The sequence below is a fragment of the Prionailurus viverrinus genome, chromosome E2 (assembly GCF_022837055.1).
Source record: "Prionailurus viverrinus isolate Anna chromosome E2, UM_Priviv_1.0, whole genome shotgun sequence".
Lineage (NCBI taxonomy): Eukaryota > Metazoa > Chordata > Mammalia > Carnivora > Felidae > Prionailurus > Prionailurus viverrinus.
Genome location: NC_062575.1, coordinates 3,933,707 through 3,954,188, shown reverse-complemented (window position 1 = coordinate 3,954,188; position 20,482 = coordinate 3,933,707). Strand labels below are relative to the sequence as shown.

Sequence of the window (20,482 nt, the reverse complement as noted above, 5' to 3'; positions counted from 1 at the left end):
AAGCTACAAGAGATCACAGCTATGTGTCTCTCACTGTAAGCAGAGAAGTATAATCCCGTCTCTCAATTTCATGTAACTTACATCCTACAAGTAATGTATTAGGTAGTGTGCTCACGTCCCTCTCCCATGATTGATATTATACTTTTTCTCTTTGCATCTCATGTGGATGTGCTGGAGCTTCGGTCTTGGGATTTCACTGAAACTGTGCCATAAACAGAAGTAGAAACAATTGTTACATTACACATCAAATACTGGGAAACACCAGTGCACTTTGGGGCCAGCAGAGTGGCATTAAAGGGATCCTATGTTGCCTTGTACTGTTTTGTGACATCAGTTCTGCACATGGCTCCCCATCGGGACCTCACAGTGGCACTTTGTTATTGCTTATGAAGGGAGAAGATACACCAGAGACACTGGTCAATGCCACAAATTAGCATTTTGCACAGTGGGTTTCTCAGAGGCAGTGCAGACCAGGTGATGGAAGTGAAGCGATGCATAGAAGTTGTTGGGTATTTTGTGGATTTATCTCATTCAGGCTGCATCTTTTTAGCTGATTTATGATTCTTTAAAACAGCCTGCATTAAAACATGAATAGACACTTCTCGAAAGAAGACATCCAGATGGCCAACAGGCACATGAAAAGATGCTCAACATCACTCCTCATCAGGGAAATACAAATCAAAACCACACTGAGATATCACCTCACGCCGGTTGGAGTGGCTAAAATGAACAAATCAGGAAAATGTGGAGAAACAGGAACACTTTTGCACTGTTGGTGGGAATGCAAACTGGTGCAGCCACTCTGGAAAACAGTGTGGAGGTTCCTCAAAAAATTAAAAATAGATCTACCCTATGACCCAGCAATAGCACTGCTAGGAATTTACCCAAGGGATACAAGAGTGCTGATGCATGGGGGCACTTGTACCCCAATGTTTATAGCAGCACTTTCTTTTTTTTTAAAAAAATTTTTTTTTTTTCAACGTTTATTTTTATTTTTGGGACAGAGAGAGACAGAGCATGAACGGGGGAGGGGCAGAGAGAGAGGGAGACACAGAATCGGAAACAGGCTCCAGGCTCCGAGCCATCAGCCCAGAGCCTGACGCGGGGCTCGAACTCACGGAGCGCGAGATCGTGACCTGGCTGAAGTCGGACGGACGCTTAACCGACTGCGCCACCCAGGCGCCCCTATAGCAGCACTTTCAACAATAGCCAAATTATGGAAAGAGCCTAAATGTCCATCAGCTGATGAATGGATAAAGAAATTGTGGTTTATATATACAATGGAATACTACTTGGCAATGAGAAAGAATGAAATCTGGCCTTTTGTAGCAATGTGGATGGAACTGGAGAGTGTTATGCTAAGTGAAATAAGTCGTACAGAGAAATACAGATACCATATGTTTTCTCTCTTTTGTGGATCCTGAGAAACTTAACAGAAGACCATGGGGGAAGGGAAGGAAAAAAAAAAGTTAGAGAGAGAGGGAGGCAAACCATAAGAGACTCTTAAAAACTGAGAATAAACTGAGGGTTGATGGGGGGTGGGAGGGAGGGGAGGGTGGGTGATGGGCATTAAGGAGGGCACCTGTTGGGATGAGCACTGGGTGTTGTATGGAAGCCAATTTGACAATAAATTCCATATTAAAAATAAATAATTCATTTGATAATCTCAAAAAATAAAATAAAATAAGACAGCCTGCATTATCTGAACTGAAGGGATGGAGACCTCTTCATGGACCTCAAGGTACATGGTGATTAGAAGTGGAGGGACATGGGTTATCTAAAACTGTGCCAGAGCGTGATGGTATATGGAGGTGTGGAGTGATACCTACAATGTGGGATATAAGCTGGTTTCAGCGAAAGGGGAAAGACAAGAGCCAGTCAAGACAACCCAACCATGGTTGGGAAGGAGAGTCCACAGTTTAATGGCAGAACAGTCCAGGCATTTTCCCTGTACATGAGCCATGAGTCCTCCTCCTCACAATGACGAGTGAGGAGTTCACATGGCACAGGGCCCACATACTATTGCAGAAATTCCCGGGCACACTAACTGTTGGCATTGTTGTCTCTTGTGTTTACCTCCTGGCCTCATCTTGGATTCTCCTCTGACTGGAGTGATCCCGAAATAGTAGAATCCCAAGGACCACCAGAATCAAGCCAGCCATGCCCATGCGGATGAGATTCTCCACCGTGTAATCTTTGGAGTGGGAGTCTAGGAATTGAGGAAAAAAGAGGACACTGAGGTCAGGGAGACAAAAATTGTCCTGATGCTGGATGTCCACTCAGAGCACCCGCCTCTTCTTGACAAGACTTCACATTCCACACCAGTCCCATGACAGGTTCGCCTACTCACCACTGTTGGGGTCTGACTTGTTCTGTGATGGGAGGATGGTGTCAGCTGCTTTTGGGAACAAATAAAAAGTGGGGGAAGATGAGATGCTGAATGAACTCAAACTTATCCCCTGGCCTGTGGGTTCTTCTATCTCCCCCACTTCTCATGATATAACTATTATGTAGTCCCTAAGCATACCCTCTGTTCTCATTGGATTATTTCTGTCTCCCTGTGTTTTGTGAATTGCAACTTTCTTCTGACTTTTTGGAGCAGAGCTTTGCTGTGCAGAAACACTTGAACCCCTGTATTCTCCTGTTCATTCTAGGTACAGGACCATGCAAGGGAAGTTGTAGGTGTAAAAGCTTGTATTTATTCAACAACTGAGCACCCAGGATCCATGGATGAGGGGTTGGTTTTCACGGGAACCTGAATTTCAGGTGCACAGAAGGTTGAAACTCTGGGGCAGGTTCCCTTTCACTCTGTCTCCAGCAGCTTCCTTCCTCCAGGTCAGACTTTCAGTCTTCACTTGCAAATTCCTCATCCAGATGTTCTTTCATTAAATCATTCTTCATATAGGTAGGTATACTTACAGTGTGACACATACACACACATATGCAGATTCATAATATTTTCTAAATGGTGTTACCAACTTAGTGGGACATTAAATGGTATTTCTGCCTTGGATTGTGATTCTCTGTGAGTCTATGTATGCAGGTAGTTCTGAACAGTGTCACAGAGAAGGCCTCACTTGGAGGTGACATTTCAGCTTAATCCTTAATAGGAGAAGACTGAAGGGAGTCACATGAGGACCAGAGAAGGTGAGTCCCAGGCTTTGGGAAGAGCAAGTCCCCAAAAAAGTTCTAAGCATGCTCTTCAGTAAGGAATGAAGCCATGTCTGTGGTTGTATGAAGGTCTAGAAGAGAACAGGGAGGTGGCATGTAGGGGCCTGGTGACACGAAATGGACCAGATGTGACAAGATAGATGAGGGAAGTTCCATCATCACCGTTATCATCACCATCCCATCATCACCATCATCACCATAATCACCATCACTGCTATCATCAGCATCATTATCACCATAACTACAATCATGGTCATTACCACCACCATGTTCATCATCACCATCATCATCACCAGCTTCATCATCATCATAATTGGTATCATCACCTTCATTATCATTACCACCACCATTATCATCATATTCATCACCATTACCAGCATATTCCACATCATCACCATCATCATCATCATCATCATCATCATCATCACCATCACCACCATCATCACCATCACCACCGTCATCATCATCATGACCACTATCAAAATAACCACCATCATATTCAACATCATCACCATCATCATTGCTATCAACACCACCATCATCATGACTGTGACCACTGTCATAATCACCACCGTCATATTCATCATCATCAAAATTATTACCATCCTTCTCCTCCTCCTTCAATTCCTCCTCTTTCACTTCTTCCTACTCATCTCACTCTTTCCTTGTGTTTCTCTCTTTATCTGCCATGAAGAACTCTAGAAACTGCTGTAAGGGTTCAAGGAGAGAGGACTAATTATTTGATTTTTATCTTAAAATATAACCTCTCTTCTCTCCATATAAATGTCCAGAACCAAGACATCACAGTCTTGATCTCAAAGTCGTAAGGAAGAGAAAATCAGTGGTGTTAGCAAACTGGGTGAGCAAAAAATTTAGGTAATCCTTCAACTATATTTTAACTGCTTTGACCTAAAAATGAAAAAAAAAATGATTTCAAAAAACAAAAACCAATTTCAGGTCACTTCTTTTTATGATCTCCATGTAAAAATTTTGAGTAAGCTTATATAATTCAGAAAGTAAGAATTAGGTGCCTGGGCAACTCAGTCAGTTAAGTGTCCGACTTCAGCTCAGGTCATGATCTCACAGTTTGTGAGTTCAAGCCCCATGTCAGGCTCTGTGCTGATAGCTTGGAGCCTGGAGCCTGCTTCAGATTCTGTGTCTCCCTCTCTCCATGCCCCTCTCCCACTTGCACTCTGTCTTTCTCTCTCAAAAATAAATAAACATTAAATTGAAAAAAAAAGAATGAATGACATGTCATCAGAGTGTTTGAATGATAGATGTCATAGAACAAGTCAAGAGCCTTCAGTGTATCTCACCATGGCCAAATTCAGGGAGAAAATATAATTGTTCATGAGATGTTCAGTTGTCTGGAGAAAAATTCCTTGTTTGTTGTTTAAAAATGATTTTTTCCCTAATAAGCCCCTGAAGTAATGGAAAAATAAACTGAAATAGATAAGTCAGTAATTCTATGCTTAGAAAATAGAAATTTTTGCTGTGTTTGCCTGAAAATAATTTGAGTGATAAAAGAAGGTATTTCCTTAAAAAGACCTTCACGTCCATCTTAACATTTTACGTTGATATCGGTATCATGTGGTATTTAATGCAAATAGAATATATGTATAGTCTGGAAATTAAGAGGCGAGATTTCAATTTTCTTGTGATGGATGTAATTATTATCAGTAAGTCAGAAGGGTTCAATTGAAAAATAATTGACTTCTTAGAAATATAAAATAGGGGCGCCTGGGTGGCGCAGTCGGTTAAGCGTCCGACTTCAGCCAGGTCACGATCTCGCAGTCCGTGAGTTCGAGCCCCGCGTCGGGCTCTGAGCTGATGGCTCAGAGCCTGGAGCCTGTTTCCGATTCTGTGTCTCCCTCTCTCTCTGCCCCTCCCCCGTTCATGCTCTGTCTCTCTCTGTCCCAAATAATAAATAAACGTTGAAAAAAAATTAAAAAAAAAGAAATATAAAATAAAAATTATAGTAAATAACATTTAAAACCAAACAAACCCAAAATAGACAAATTAATAAAAAGGTTTTTAAAAAAGCAAACAGGTGACTAAATTACTCCTGGGAGCTGTGTGTGGCCCCACTTGGTCTCGGTTGTGCCCCGAGTGGCACAAAAGCCCCCAGGTCTGCACAGGGGGCAACAGAATGGTGCCCACAGGAGGGAAGGCTCTTCTCTAGGGGAGTGTCTCATGGAGGCTGACACCATGGTTCAGATTCTGAGATAGAGGCATCAGGAGGTGAGTAGGAGGCCTCTGTCTACTCATGATCATCCTCATTCACCCACGCCTCATCCAGCCCACCTAACTCTCATCTCCACTGAAACTGCAGAATCAGGGACACCTGGTGTGGAAGCCCCTGTTCTTTCCACCCTCTCCTGGGCTGGACCCTCCTCTTTTGAGGCCTCCAGATCCACACATTTGTCACTGTCTCAGGCTTTCCTAAAGGCTGGCTCTGAGCTGATGGAACTCAGAAAGGTCATCCATTCAGATGAGATTCTCTGCTGTGTAATCTTGGCTGTTTGAGGCTAGCGAATGTGGACAAAGTGATTGTTGTGATCAGGGCAGACTGAAATCATGCTGGGATGCCTGCGTGTCCACTGTGTCACCTGCATTCATTGACAGAATTTGAACCTGTCGCCCAGTGCCATAATCAAGAATTTCTCCTCACTCATCTTCTTGGAGTCTGGCTTGTTTTGTGATGGGCTGAGGGTATCAACTACTCATGAGAGTCAAAAATAGAGTGTGGTTGAGGAGACATAGGAATGCATAAGTAATCTCTTCTCTCATGTCGAGGGAGTCCCTGAAACTAGCTAATGACAATCTCAACTCCTGGAGGGAAGCGTCTCCAGCGTCTCATCTTCCATCTAATTAGGAGGCAAAAAATAAACATTTGAGGCTTCATTTTGCTCTGAGAATCAGGAGTGTGATGGAGTGAAAGTCTGGGTACCTTATCATTCCTTCACATCAGCCAGCTCCTTATCATCCCTGATTTGTGACTGTATTATTTCCAAAGCAGTTTTATTCTTTGACTATCAATTTGTTCTTTTTGAAAATAAATGATGGATTCTACACCACACATCAGGCATTTTTCTAGGAGCGAGGATTACCATAACTCACATTGCTTCTAATTATTCAGTTTGTCATCTAGGTATGAAGACTGAAAAGAAATGCAAAATAAAGATAAATGACAAAATAAAAATGCAGATGGACACATGAACAAAAATATAGAGATCTACAGATATGAGATAGGCTTTGATCAAATGATGACAGAAATATCAAGAAACAACAAGTACCACTCAGATGGGAGGAGAGAATAGGAAACATGAAATCTTATGAAAGATGTTTTGGAGGATGGCCTGATCCAGCTGACAATCGAGTGCTCACGGAAATTGGGGAGAAATCCAGCCTTTCCCTCCTTCCTTTCAAAAAATGTCAGTGGTTACTGAAGTCCCAAGAGAGAGGAATTCCACCGAATTTACTGACACCAAAGTTCAGAACCGATTTAGTCTTTTAAATTGGGGATGGGATTCTGCCTTTGACAACTGAGAGAACAAACTCTCAGATCTGAATAGGATTTTGTCAATGTCTCAGTGAAGAGTGGCTGAACTGACACAACCTGCGTTATGACTTCCAGTGAACCCCCATCCTCCTGACCAGAAAATGAGATACGCCCCTACTCTGCCCTTCATATGGTGGACCTATTTCCATAGGTGCCATGATCCTCTTATTTTCTAGATATCAGCACCAAGGACAGAGGCGGAGTCTGCTCTTTTCTCTGCACTCAAATGGGCTTATTCTCCCTCATGCATTTCCCCTCACACTGACTACCACCCAGTGGGCACCAATGAGCTCAATGCTGCTGCACACATGAGGCCCCTCCCTTCACTTCCCACCTCCCCTGGCCCCAGGTCCTGTGGGAACGGCCCCTCTGTAAATATTCGAAGTGCAGAGGAAAAGCAAAGTTCAGCCTAGGACTGGGGAGGCTGTGTTTCCTCTAGGCTAAGAAGATTCTGTTCCCGGCAGACATGAGGATTGTCCATGGGGGGTGATGCTCTGCAGATTCCTAATGCTGTCTGGAACAGGAAGGAGGCTGTGGGTTGTGGTCCTCATGTCCCCCTCAGCACCACTGCTCTGCTCAAAGCTCGTCCTTTAAACTCGTCAGTCTCCTCCCTGCAACCACCTGGTGCCGCCCCGTCCCTCTTGTGGCGGTAACACATGGAGACGGCATGGGGCTCCCCATCTTTTCCATCCCCTGTGGGGAGGGATCACCCGGTGGCTGATCCCCCTGTTATTACTCGTCCCCATCCCATCCCAAAGCTGTCTCGTAACAGGGCAGTGACCCAAGTGTCTGGGTCCAAAATGGACACAGAGTCTGGGTTCCTCACCTGAGACCAGCAGCTCCAGGGGGTCACTGGAGTGTGACAACAGGTAGGGGGAGGTGCTGGATGAGGCGTAGCACCTGTAGGTCCCCTCATGGTCTGAGGTCACAGGACTCATGTTGAAGTTGACCTGATAAGGTGCAGTTGTGTCCTGCAGATGAATGTGCTGGGGAGGAGCAGGTAACCCCTCCTTGGACAGGTAGAAGGTGTCGAGCCAGATTTCCGAGCGACACTGCAGGGTCACATTCTCTCCCCAGGACACTGAGGGCCCTGGCTGGGCCAAGAGGGACGGTTTCCTGTACAGGCCTGCGGGAGGAAAATTCATGACCTGTATAGATCTGCTTCCCCCTTCACACACCCTTGACCCTGAGCTGGGTGATGACTGTCCTCTCTGCTGGGACTCTGTGTGCCCCGTCTCAGTTCCTCTTGTCTCTCTGATGGGTGTCCTTTGTTTCCTTGGCCTTCACTGTCCCTTTCTCTGTCCCTGTTCCTAGACTCCATCTCAGCCTCTGCTCCTTATCCTGGACCCTATCACCCCTAGCGGTGACCATGGCCCCGACACCCTGAGCAGACAGAAATATGGGGAGTGGGTCTCTCACCTGTGATGAAGATGTCCAAGGGGACACTGGGGGCCGACCACGTGGAGGAGAGGTTGTGTCCACCGTAGCATCTGTACCGGCCCCTGTGGGTGATGCTCACAAGGCCGAGGGGGAAGTTGGGGCTGGGCTGCCCATCTAAACGCACGGGAGGTGTGAGCCCCTCATCCTTCATCAGAGCGAATGTGTCAAATCCAGCCTCAGAGTGACACTGGAGGGTCAGGTTGTCTCCAGGCTGCACCAGCGAGCCCGGCTGGGCTGAGAGGGTGGGCTCCCTGTAGGCGCCTGGACGGGAGGGGACAGAGGCACCAGGGGATGCACACCCCACGTTGGCCCCAGGGCCTGAGGCGAGGCTCTCATGAGCACCCCCCCCTCCACCATAGCTTCCGTGTGTCGTCTGACTTCAGGAGGCCAGTGCCCCACCCACTTTCTATCACCCCCAAGGCCCCACTGGGCACTCGGCTTAGGTCAGTCATTTGGGCCCAGGAAGTAGGTGGGGCAGGGCAGGGGCCCCTCACCTGTGACCTGAAGGTGCAGAGGGTCACTGGGGAGTGACCACGCATACGAGTAGGAAGCTGGAGAAACGTAGCACCTGTAGGTCCCCCCATGGGAGGTGCTCACAGGGCCCACAGGGAACAGTGCCTGCCTCTTCTCACGAGGGAACTTCAATTCCAGGTGTCGGGGCGCGTCAGCTCCCCCCTCCTTCAGCAGACGGAAGGTTTGCCATGGATGTGGTGAGCTACAGGAGAGGGACACGTTCCCTCCTGAGGCCACCACAGGGCCTGGGATGGCTGAGAGGGAGGGTGGGTTGTACACTCCTGAGGGAGAAGGAGGGGCAGTGTTAAAGGGGCCATCGTCCCACGTACCCCAGTGTGGACAGTGAGCGAGAGTCCCCTGAGGCCACACTCTGTTCCCTTCCACCTGGAGGAGGGGCCCCAGGGGAGGGGCCAGCTTCTGCCTTACCTGTCACCACCAGGGGCAGGAGGTCACTCCGCTGTGACCAGCCGTTCCTGCTGTGATATTGACACTGGTATCGCCCTGCATTGTGCGGACTCATGAATCCAAGGGAGAGACTGGCCTTGTCGCTGGACTCCTGTGAGATCTCCATGGACGTGGGTTCAGAGACCCTCTCTTTATACAGATAGTAGACATCAGCCTGCAGAGATGCCTGACACCAGATGGTCACAGGGGTCCCCCTGGTGACATTGGGGCTGGGGTCAGCCCTGATGGAGGGTTTGGGAAGGTACCCTGGAAAGGAGTCAGATGGGGAATTGCAAGGGTGCCCTTCTCCCCTGTTTCCCACCTGTCACCCCAAGGCCCCTCCCGGACTGGTCACCATCAGCCCAGACCCTCTGTGCCCCCCAGCTGCCCAGCGGGTTGTTGGGTGGAAACAGGAGGTCTGGGGAGCACTCACTTGCCTGTACCTGGTCCCACGGACCCCGACACAGCCCTGGAAGAGAGTTCCCTGTGAGAGTGTCCCCCCACCCGCATGTAGCTGTTCCAGGCCCAGTCAGGTCCAATGACCACGGGGGTCACTCTCTGGCCCCCAGAAGTCCTGCCCCCAACATGCCTCCCAAGTCCTGAGGTCTCTCAGGGCCCAGGGCCTGGGGGCAGGGCGGGAGCCACCCATCCCTCCTCTTGTCCAGAAAGCTCACCGAGACACAGAAGGGCGGTGAGGGTCTGGGTCCTGACGTTGCCTCCCATGGTCCCAGCGGTGCAGACAGCTTAAAAGTCCTCAGAGTCCACAGGACAGACACATGCATAGGGTGTGACATGGCCCAGGCTCTGTGGTCCCCATCATGGGTTCCTCACGAGAGGCCTTACAGGAAGGGGAACACCCCCTCCGGGGCCTTGCTCTGCTCTCCCTGAAGGACGCCCGACAGCAGAGGCCCTGCGACCTTTCAGACCAGATGTGAGTCTCACCAGACCCCACGCGGCCCTGCCGCTCTGCCTGTTCCCCGCCAAGCCCAAGTCCAGAGAGTGACTCTGGTCCCAGAAGCCAAGGTCGGGGAGGGTGGGCCAGACCTGGGAGCCGGCCGAATTTCAGCTCCAGTTTTGGCTGTGTCTCTTACAGAGGCTGTGTGATCTGGGTGAGACACTTCCCTTTCCTGAGTTCCGTAAATGCAAATTCTCTTCCTTCCTTCCACCACCCTGTCAATCAACTAACATTTAGTGAGTAGTTACCATGTCCAGTCATGGCACCAGGCCCTGGAGATTCATGTTCTGTAAGAGGATGGTGTTGATAGCCAGCAGTGTTAACACTCTGACTTTAATCTGACCACTGCGTGATGAGCTGATCTGAATTCTACATGGTGTTGTGGGTTCTTGGGATCCACTCACATAATCTCTGTAACAAATACATTCACAATTGAGTGGGGAGAGGCAGCGAGAGTTCTTTGTTGTTTTCATGGCCTTGGAGGTTTGGGAAGAGTCTGCTGTGTTCAGATGTGCTCAGCAAGTACATCCTGGGAAGACACACGTGTATTTATAACTCAGTGTGTGTGGTCTGGGGAGGGAGGGGGTGAACTGAGGTGAATTTGCTTGTGGGGAGGAGCGGGCCCTGCTGGGGCTGGAGAGGTTAGCTCAGCCTGGTGTCAGCACATGGAGGGCCATGTGTAGAGACATGGGTCTCACGGGAGGAAGGTGGAGAAAGGTGGGCAGGTCGTGTATTCACGGGAGGGTCAGTGACAGGTAGGTTTGGAGCCATGAGAATAAAACACTTCATCTGAGGTGAGGGTTGGAGTTGGGGCCAGGAGGAAGCTGATATGGTGGCTCCACCATGACGTCTGGAGTCTTTGACTACACTTCACTGTGGTGCTGGATGGGGTCATGGAAGAGGGCTCCAGGGCAAAACTGTCTGGATTGTCATCATGTGAGATGTGGAAGTGAGTGAGAAATTGAGAGGTGTCCCACACCTGCCTCAGTTGACTGGAGGACCCAATGGGGTTGTCATAGTGTGGGTGACCCCAAGATGAGGAGGATGGAAAGCACGTTATCATATGGTTCAGCGACTCGCAGGGGGAACCACCCCTCCGATCTGGGCTTGGGTTTGTGGGTTTGTTTCTCTCTCACACACTTCCTCTCTCTGACTTTCTCTTTCTGTGACAGAAGCATCTTGTCTCCATCAAAACCTGAGTCATTCCTGCCTCCTCATAGTCTTGTCCCCCAGATATGAGCTCTTCTGGACTGTGGATTCTGTCTCCTGCTTCGCACAAAGCACTAGTTGGAGACAATTAATACTTTTGTTCTGGTTTGTTGGTTTGGTTTTAATTTTTGTTTGTTTATTCATTCTCAGTTGTTGGACATTTGGATTGTTTCACTTTTGCCTTTTGAGTCCTTCTATGAACATACTTGCCTAAGTGTCTGCTTGATTACCTGTATGTAATTCTGTTTTCTCTTTTGATTTGCGTTGTGGTAAGAGCATTTACTATGAGATCTACTCTCTTTACAAATTTCTGTTCCAGGACAATGTTGTGCTTTCTACCAAGGTGGCATCAGTGAGGTGGGATGGGCAGATAATTGGAAACAGACCTATTTGTAGACAGTTGCCCTAATCCAGTGTATTTTGACAAATAATTTCATGAGTCTGAGGTCATCTTTATAAGGGAGGAGATGACCCCTACCTAAGAGTTCTCTGGTAAAGACTCAGCAGTGGGGTGTGTGCAGCACCCAGTGCAGACCCTGGCACCTGGGACACATCAAAAAATGCTGATCTGTACTGTCGTGTGCAATAACCAGATGGCCTCTGCTCTGTGTGGATCTGGATGCATGGGTGGTGATCTGAATGATCAGACAGGGCTCCAAACTAGGCTCATGCTCTACACTCACCACACTGGTATTTGAACGTGGGGTACTGCCTGTTCATTTTCTTTCTTTCTTTGGAAAATGCATCTTTCTTTTCTAAAGTTTACTTATTTAAATTCAAGTTAGTTAACATAGAGTGTAGTATTGGTTTCAGGAGTAGAACCCAGTGATTCATCTCTTACATATAACACCCAGTGTTCATCCCAACAAGTACCCTCTTTAGTGCCCATCACCCATCTAGCCCATCTCCCCTCCCACCCTCACCTCCCCTCCAGTGACCCTTAGATTGTTCTCTGTATTTAAAAGTCTCTTATAGTTTGTCTCCCTGTCTGCCTGTTCATTTTCTATGCTGCCCCACAAATCATGTAGGCGACCCTGCCTCTACAGTTTGCTTTGTCTTTGATTAGCTCATGTTAGTTCACTACTTTTTTGTAGTCTCTGTGAGTGGAGTACAAAAGAGGAACTCTTTGTACCAGGACTGAGCAAGGGACCAAATTTACATAAATTAAAGGTGAAGGCAGACAGGGAGGATGCTGAGTTAATTTATTGCAGATTGCTGTGTATGTTTGTGTAGAGGTAAACTTTTCTGTCTGTCTTTCCATTTATAATCGATCCTGAATCCATCCATCCTCCCAGGAATCTATACAAAAGTTAACTAGATTTCACACAATGCTCCAAGCATGAATACTAAAGTATGTGCTAAATTCACATGGATCCTGTTCTCTGATCATTACTAGTCCTGGGAATGTTATGGGTGTCAAATAAATAATGACAAAAGATATATACTTGACCACTATGTCGTGTGGTATGTGGAATAAGTCTTTGGAGGTTGGAGATGATGTCACAGAGGATGAGGACTGGTCTGGGCAACAGGGAATGTTGACAGTTCCCACAGCACATGGCTCACATACTCTTCCAGAAATTCCTGGGCACATAAGATGTGCTTCCCAGACTCTGTCATTCTGATCGTTGCGTTGTTCTCTCTCGAGTTTACCTCCTGGATGCATCTTGGATTCCTCTCTGACTGCAGTGATCCTGAAATAGCAGAATCCCGAGGACAACCAGGATCAAGCCAGCCATGACCATGCGGATGAGATTCTCTACTGTGTAATCTTTGGGGTGGGACACTAGGAATTGAGTACAAAGTGGTCACTGAGGTCAGGGGAGACCCAAATCAGCCCAGATCCTGTATGTCCACCCAGGGTGCCCACCTCCCCTTGACAGGACTTCATGCTCCATGCCACTTCCATAACTGAGACTTTCTCCTACTCACCAGTGTTGTGGTCTGACTTGTTTTGTGATGGGCTGATGGTGTCAACTGCTCCTGAGAGCCAAAAAAAAGTGGAGAAAGATGAATTTCTGATGAGACTTAAACTTGTCCCCCAGGCTGCGTGTTCTCGTACCTCCCCTTGTTCTCATGCTATAACTTCTTATGGAGTCATTAATTGATACTTTCTCTGTTATAGAAGGATCCTCTCTGTTCTAAATGGATTATTTCAGTCTCCCTGTCTTTTTTGAATTTAGACTTTGCTTCTGAGTTGGTTTGGAGCAGAGTCTTCCTGTGTCCCCCTAGCTCAGAATTTATTGAGATAAATCATCTCTCAATACAGAAGTACTTGGGCTCTTGTATTCTCTGTGTTTATTCTGAGCACCTAAGCTACCTCTTGTGGATAGGATAACTTGTATTTTCAACAATTCAGGACCTAGTGTCCACGAAACAGGGGTTGGTCACAAATATAATGTGTATATATATATATATATATATAGAGAGAGAGAGAGAGAGAATTCAATGCATACAACATAGGTTGTGTTAATTACTTGAAATGCCCTAGGTAGGAAGGAGACATGTCTGAACAATGTCAGGGTGAGGGTTGCACTTGGAGAGGACATTTAAGTTGATTCCTGAATAGGAGAAAGAGGCTGAGAGGAGCAATGTGAAGACCCAGAGAAGATGTGTGTAAATAGCAGGTCCCCAGAAAGATCTAAGCACGCTCTTCAGAAGTAAATGAAGCCATGTTTGTTGTTGTAGGAGGATCCCAGAGGAGAATAGGGAGTCAGGGTCGGGGGGGGGGGGGCTGGTGCATGGAAGATGGGCCAGGTGTGGCAGGATAGATGAGGGATGGTGCATCATCATCATCATCATCATCACCACCATCACCATCATCATCATCACCACCATCACCACCACCATCATTATCGGTGGCATCTTCATCACCACCGTTATCATCATCATCCCCATTATCATCATCACCACCACCATCATCAATATTACCACCATCATCATCACCACTGTCCTCCTCCTCTTCTTCTTCCTTCTCCTCCTCCTCACTGTCTCTAACTCTGTTTGTCAATCCTAACTCTGAAAATGAATGTAAGATTTCAAGGTAGGACACTAGTCATTTGATTTTTATCTTCAAAGACCATCTGTCTCCTCTCCATATAAATGTCCAGAACCAAGGATGTCACACTTCTGGTCTCAAAGCCATAAAGAGCAGAGAAAATCAGTTTTGTTATAAAACTGGTGAGCACAAAATTAGGTAATCCTGCAAACCTATTTCAATCCATTTCACATAATATGCAACAAGATAAAAAAAACAAAAAAAATGCAACAAGATAAAAAAATTATAGATCAGTCTAATTATAAATCTCCATGTGAAAATTCTACATAAGCTTATAGAATTCACAGAGTATGAATGAAGAATACACATCATTCAGTGAGCTAGTATGCAAATCTTTGGTACCAAGAAGTCTTTCAAATGTATCTCACTGGGGCTATAAATTTAAAAGAATAAGCCTGGAGTTGTACAAGCCCAGAAATAATTCTTAATTTATACTGAGTAAAGAATTTTTTTCTGAAGCACCTGGGTGGCTCAGTTGGCTAAGCTTCCCACCTTGGCTCAGGTCATGATCTCATGGTTCACAGGTTTGAGCTCTGGGTCAGGCTCTGTGCTGACAGCTGGGAGCCTGGAGCCTGCTTTGGATTCTGCGTCTCCCTCTCTCTGCCCCTCCCCCACTTGTGCTCTGTGTTTCTCTTTCTCAAAAATAAATAAACATGAGGAAAAAAGAAAAGATTTTTTTTTCTAATGAAACCTGAATGTAACAGAAAAATAGACTGAAATGGACAGGTTAGTATCACTATATGTATAAATATATAGTTTTTTTATGTTTGCCTTAAAATAATTAGGGCTATCAATGAAGATCTTTTCTTAAAGCAACACTGAGTTTTGTATTAACGTCTTACATTGTCATCATTATTATAAGGTATTTGCTGTAAGTAAACTTGGTGCACAATCTGGAAATGAAGAGGTAAGTTTCTTTTTTTTAAGTTTGATAAAATTATTATCAGTAAATCAAAGCAGATCAATTGTAAAGCAACTGAAAAGTGGAGAATCTGTACTGAGTTAATAGAATCACAGAATATAAAACTAATTTAACCAAACCAGTATCGTTTTGTATATACTTAACTATTATCTAGAAAGTATAAAGAAAAAAATCATACTTATAAATGAATAAAGTAGTTGAACTACTTTTAAGCTTTGAATGTAGACAAAATAATGAATAAAACATTAGAATGTGTCTGCATCATTTATAAACCTCATTTCTAAGCATTTGTATAAAAGAAAACTTCATAAGGGCAGCAGAGTGGTGCCCACAGGTGGGGATACTTCTCTTTAGGGGATTGTCTCGTGGGGGCTCCACCTGCACCCACAGCAATTTCCACCTTGGCCTGGGCAGCTCCAGTCATGATATGAGAGGGCTCAGGTGTGGGTGGTCTGCCCTCTATGACCGTCCCAGATCCCCACCTCCACCAGCCCAGCATCCTCACTGTGCTCCAAGTCAGGCCTGCACACCAAGCGCTGCCATCCCACCCCCTCTCCATCCTGTATCCCACACATTCTCCACACCTGGCTGGAGGCCTAAGGATTGTGGTGACAAGGGCTGGGTGGCTTTTAGGAGAAAATCCCACGTTTTTGTGTGAGATGAGGAGGAACTGAGATGCTAAATCGATGGGGATTTCTGTTCTCCATTGTACTGGGACTTCCTCTTGCCCTGCTGAGACCCAGGCCAGATGCACAAAATCACATGGACCTGCATCTCCCACACCTTTCTGAACCTTCCCACGTCTGAGTTCTGGGGAGAGGCAGGACAGTGGGAGGCCAGAAATGGGATCACTGCTGGCAGCCCCCCCTCTTCAGACAGGGAGCACCTATCTTAGAAGCTCCACCTCTCGGGAGAGCTGAGCCCACGAAGACTCAGCCCCACAGGGCATCCTCGTCTGTCCTACCTGCCTTCCAGTTGAGCAGCTACCCTGCCCCTGCCCCTGGCTAGCAGCCAACACCCTGCTTCTGAGCCAGAGACACCAGGAGGTAAGTGGGTGGGACCTCTGCCTTGCAACCTCAGTCTGACCTAATTTCCTCTCAGGGTCGAGGGATCTAAGTCCATGCCTCTCTCTCCTCAGCCCTGTCTGAGACTGCAGGGGTGGCGATTCCCCTGGTGAGAGGTCCCGCCTATCCCAGCTCTCCTGGGTGGACCCTCCTCTGTGGAACTGCCCCTTGTGATAGTCTTATTGCATCCTGTCTCAGAATTTCCTGTAGACAGCATCCTGAGCTGGCCTTTTCTGCCCAGAGAGGACAGCAACAGGGAGGGACTCCTCACCTAGGACCAGGGTCCTGCCGCGAATCACCATCTCAGGGAGCACTGAGACCCCCTCCACCCCATACCTCATAATCAAAGGACAGGGAGGTGAGGTGGTGCTGCTCCCCTAGCTGGGCCCTCACCCTCTCCCTCTGCCATGACCACCCCAGCCCTCCTCCCCCCCGCCTCAGAGACCCTGGACCTGGTGGTCGCTCTGGCATCTCTGAAACACAGGAAGGAAAGCCCTTAGATGCCACTGTGACTCACCAGCTGTTGAGCTGGGATCTGTGGGTGGGGGGCTGGGGCCTCCAGAGGTTCCTGAGGAAAGAGGCAGTAGTTGAGTAGGGGACTGAGGCTTCCCTTAGAGACCCCGTCTCTGCTCAGTCTTCTCCCTCATGTGCCCCATGACCCAGCCTCAGAGCCCCTGGACATATGTAGTCACCCAGGCATCTCTACTGGAATCTCAGTTCCCCTGAGACACAGGATTGTTTCTGAGTATCTGAGAGGGTGTTAGATCCTCTGAGGGGCTCTCAGAACTGATCTTGGGTGATCTGTGCTCAGAAGGAGCACAAACAGCCCAGTAGCACAACAATCTTGAGTTGGATCCTGTGGGCGGGGGGGGGGGGGGTGGGATTGGGGCTAATCCAGGAGTCCCCATCTCACTCAGACTTCTTCTACACCTGCCCTGTGGCCTCCCCATGACCCTCCCGCTGCTCACCTGGCATCTTTAGACCCAGGAGAAGGACAAAGGGTGGGCAGGTGTGAGAGGGTTTCTGTTGACCTACTGAGGGGCAGATCGCCCTTTGAGTGACCCTCTTTGGAGCGCCCCTCCCCCCCACCGGCTCCCATCCCAGCCCAGGTAACTCTTGAGGACAGAGCCCTGAATAGATCATCAGGACACAGAGGACATAGGGCCGGACTCCCTCACCTGAGACCAGGAGCTCCAGGGGATCACTGGAGAGTGACCACATGTGGGGGGTGTTTCTGAAATAGCCATAGCATCTGAAGGTCCACCTGACGTTGGGAGTTATGGGGCCCACAGGAAACAGGGCCTGGAACTGCCCACTGGTGGGTCGCTGGGAGTCCAGGGTCCAGGTGGGTCTGGGTTCTCCTTCCTTCATCAGGACGAACCTATGGAATCCCATCCATGAGGTGCACTGGAGGGTCACCTTCCCTCCTGAGGTCACCATGGGGCTGGGCAGGGCTGAGAGACGGGGTTTGCCATGGAATCCTAGGAGAGGAGGAAGGGACACGTTAAATAGGACACAGATCCCCCCACGGTATCCCCAGGGCTGGACTGTGAGAGGGAGATGCTCTGGGAGCAGACCCCCTCCCTGAGGGCAGAGCCTGGGGCGGGGACCCTGAGGGGGCTCGCACCTGTCACCACCAGCTCTAGGGGGTCACTGCGCTCTGACAAGCCAGCGGGGCTCTGATAGGAACAGTGATATTGGCCTGCATACTGCTCTGTCATGTATATGATGGAGAACTTGGCCTTGTCCCTGGGCTCCACTGTGGGTTGTCTGTCCCAGGGCACTGAGTGTCCATCTTTATCCAGATAGAACTCCACGGCCTCCAGGGTCCCCTGACACCAGATGTTCACAGCGCTACCCCAGGGGACCACAGAGCCTGGCTCAGCCCAGATGGAGGGTGTGGGGAGGGTCCCTGTAAGGAAACAGAGGCTGTATCACAAGACCTTCCCCACCCTCAGTTCTTAGCTCAGCCCCAAACCCCCAGACGTCCCCTCTCCATCTGCCCAGAACTGCTGTCCTCCATTCCCAGCTGCCTGGTGGGTGACCCCTGTCCCCAGTGAGGAGGTGGGATGGAACACGTGGGGACACACTCACCTGCCTGAGCTCGGGTCCTGGGTCCCACACTCAGCCCTGGAAAAGAGTTCCTGTGAGAGGGTTGCCCCAAATCCTGAGCAGAACCCCTCCTCCCCATAAGCCTCCTGTGCCTGGGGTCTCTGAAACCCCAGGGCCTGGCTGTGATGCGGGTCCCTCCCAGACTAGGGCATCCCCTCCCCTCCTGAGATCTCACCGAGGAGGAGCAGGGCCGTGAGGGTGGGGGTCATGGCGTCTCTGCCTCTGGCCCCGGCTGTGCAGAGGGAGGGACCTTGGTGCTTGGAGGACAGACAGAAGCACAGGGTGTGGCCACTTGGGGGCTGGTCTGCCTGGTGATGGGGTTGTCACGTCAGCAGCCCCACAGGAAGGGGAACAGACTGTTTCCAGGGGCCCAACTCTGGTGTCCATGATGGTGCAGCAAGTGGACCCAAGGCTTCCTGAGATGTCCCATCCAGGTGAGGAGACCAGGGCACGTCCTTCCCTCCCAGAGCCTCCCCTACGACTTCTCCTTCATTCTCAGCACATCCCCGGGGGTCCTCACCTCCCACGGGGTCCCCAGGCCCCAGAGATGCTGCAGGGGGTGTGGGTTCTGGCTCCTCTGCAGCCTCATGTCAGTGCAAACACAGCTGTGACATTTCTGCATGGCTCAGGTCAAGGTCACGTGGTGATGCACACAGAGGAGAAATATAGCGAAATAGAGAAGGAAGTAAGATTTCACTCTTGGCCCCAGATTTGGGTTTTCTTTGTTTGTCAGCATTCATGGACTTCTCTATTTCCCTGTGACAGCGTCCATGCCCCAAGCATGGAAACACGCCTGTGAGTCCCTCCTGCTTCCTCAGTGCCCCTTGCCTCTGGGGCAGAGCCCTCCTCCCCATTCTGGGGGCCTGCCTATAAGATTTAGGGGACAATGCTTAGATTAAGTCCCCAATTTGTCGGGGAGAATTCTTTATTGAAATATTTGTCTCCTCCCCATTATGCATGTGAGCGGAGCAGTAATGTAATTAGATATTTCCCCCCATTTTTTTACGTTATTTTACATCTAAGCATACGTGGGAGAGCAAAGGGTGATATTCTTGTTACGAAATGTACGGAAATGCATTTGCTATAAAAATGTCTATACCAATGGTGTTTGTCATCCATAATTGTTCGGAGGCGCTCACAGTAAAATTTGCTGGGCCCAGAGTGAGTTTTGTGGGATCGTTTTAACCGGCAGTGTAACTGATTTAAAAGCTCAAAGGTGGGGCATCCGGGTGGCTCGGTGGGTTAAGCGTCCGACTTCGGCTCAGGTCATGATCTCACGGTTCATGGGTTCGAGACCCGCGCCGGGCTCTGGGCTGACAGCTCGGAGCCTGGAGCCTGCTTCTGTGTCTCCCTCTGTCTCTACCCCTCCCTTGCTCTCTCTCTTAAAAATAAACATTAAAAAAGAAAAAAGAAGAGGCCCAGAGAGCGCTCTCTCCATCTCTCTCTATGTGCTCACAGCGAGCAAAGGCCAGGCGAGCACGCAGGAAGAAGGGGCTCCCTGCAACCCCAGCCGACATCCCAAACCAGACAGCAGCCGTGCCGGCATCTTCCCTGAAACTTCCGTACCTTAAACCACCCAGTCTGCGATCTTTGTTAACAGAAGCCGGAACAGACGAATGCAGATTTCAGTACCAAGAAGTGCGGTGCTGTGGGAACAAATATCCAAAATGCGGAAGCAGCGGGGGGCACCCGGGCAGCTCAGTCCGTTAGGCGCCCAACTCTTGGTTTCCGGCTCTGCTCATGATCTGTTTGTGGGATCAAGCCCTGGTTGGGGCCCTTTGCTGACAGCGTGGAGCCTGCTTGGGATTCTCTCTCTCTCTCTCTCTCTCCCTCTCTCTCTCTCTCTCTGCTCCTCCCCCACTCACGCTTGAGCCCTCTCTCAAAATGAATAAATACAACTTAAAAAAGAAAAAAAGATGCGGAAGCTTTGAGAGTGACAACGGAAAGAGGCTGGAGGAGTTTAGAAATGCCAAACAGAAGTATGGGCGGGTAAGTCCGTTCGGGCAGGACCTCAGGCCAAAATGAAGAACGA

At 48.7% G+C, this 20,482-nt stretch overlaps 2 protein-coding genes across 10 annotated transcripts; both read right to left on the bottom strand.

Moving 5' to 3' along the window:
• Nucleotides 1-1,893: 1,893 nt before the first annotated feature.
• Nucleotides 1,894-10,260, bottom strand: LOC125153034 (leukocyte immunoglobulin-like receptor subfamily A member 6). Of its 6 annotated transcripts, none has more exons than XM_047835890.1 (8): nt 9,805-10,260; nt 9,564-9,599; nt 9,113-9,280; nt 8,668-8,967; nt 8,153-8,434; nt 7,560-7,859; nt 2,351-2,398; nt 1,894-2,209 (listed from the first exon to the last, which is right to left on the bottom strand). In XM_047835890.1, the coding sequence occupies exons 1-8, from the start codon at nt 9,851-9,853 to the stop codon at nt 2,073-2,075; spliced, it is 1,320 nt and encodes a 439-aa protein (XP_047691846.1). In that variant the 5' UTR covers nt 9,854-10,260; the 3' UTR covers nt 1,894-2,072. The 6 variants fall into 6 exon arrangements, with proteins under 6 accessions (XP_047691846.1, XP_047691842.1, XP_047691843.1 ...); XM_047835886.1 differs by having other exon boundaries at nt 9,113-9,397; nt 9,805-10,253; XM_047835887.1 differs by having other exon boundaries at nt 2,351-2,395; nt 9,113-9,397; nt 9,805-10,253.
• Nucleotides 10,261-12,479: 2,219 nt separating this feature from the next.
• Nucleotides 12,480-18,758, bottom strand: LILRA5 (leukocyte immunoglobulin like receptor A5). 4 transcript variants are annotated; one of them, XM_047835898.1, is made up of 7 exons: nt 18,626-18,755; nt 18,433-18,468; nt 17,966-18,250; nt 17,517-17,819; nt 16,856-16,906; nt 13,227-13,277; nt 12,480-12,988 (listed from the first exon to the last, which is right to left on the bottom strand). In XM_047835898.1, the coding sequence occupies exons 1-7, from the start codon at nt 18,657-18,659 to the stop codon at nt 12,795-12,797; spliced, it is 954 nt and encodes a 317-aa protein (XP_047691854.1). In that variant the 5' UTR covers nt 18,660-18,755; the 3' UTR covers nt 12,480-12,794. The 4 variants fall into 4 exon arrangements, with proteins under 4 accessions (XP_047691854.1, XP_047691855.1, XP_047691856.1 ...); XM_047835900.1 differs by having other exon boundaries at nt 12,755-13,080; nt 18,626-18,758; XM_047835899.1 differs by lacking the exon at nt 16,856-16,906 and having other exon boundaries at nt 18,626-18,753.
• Between the last annotated feature and the right edge of the window lie 1,724 nt (nt 18,759-20,482).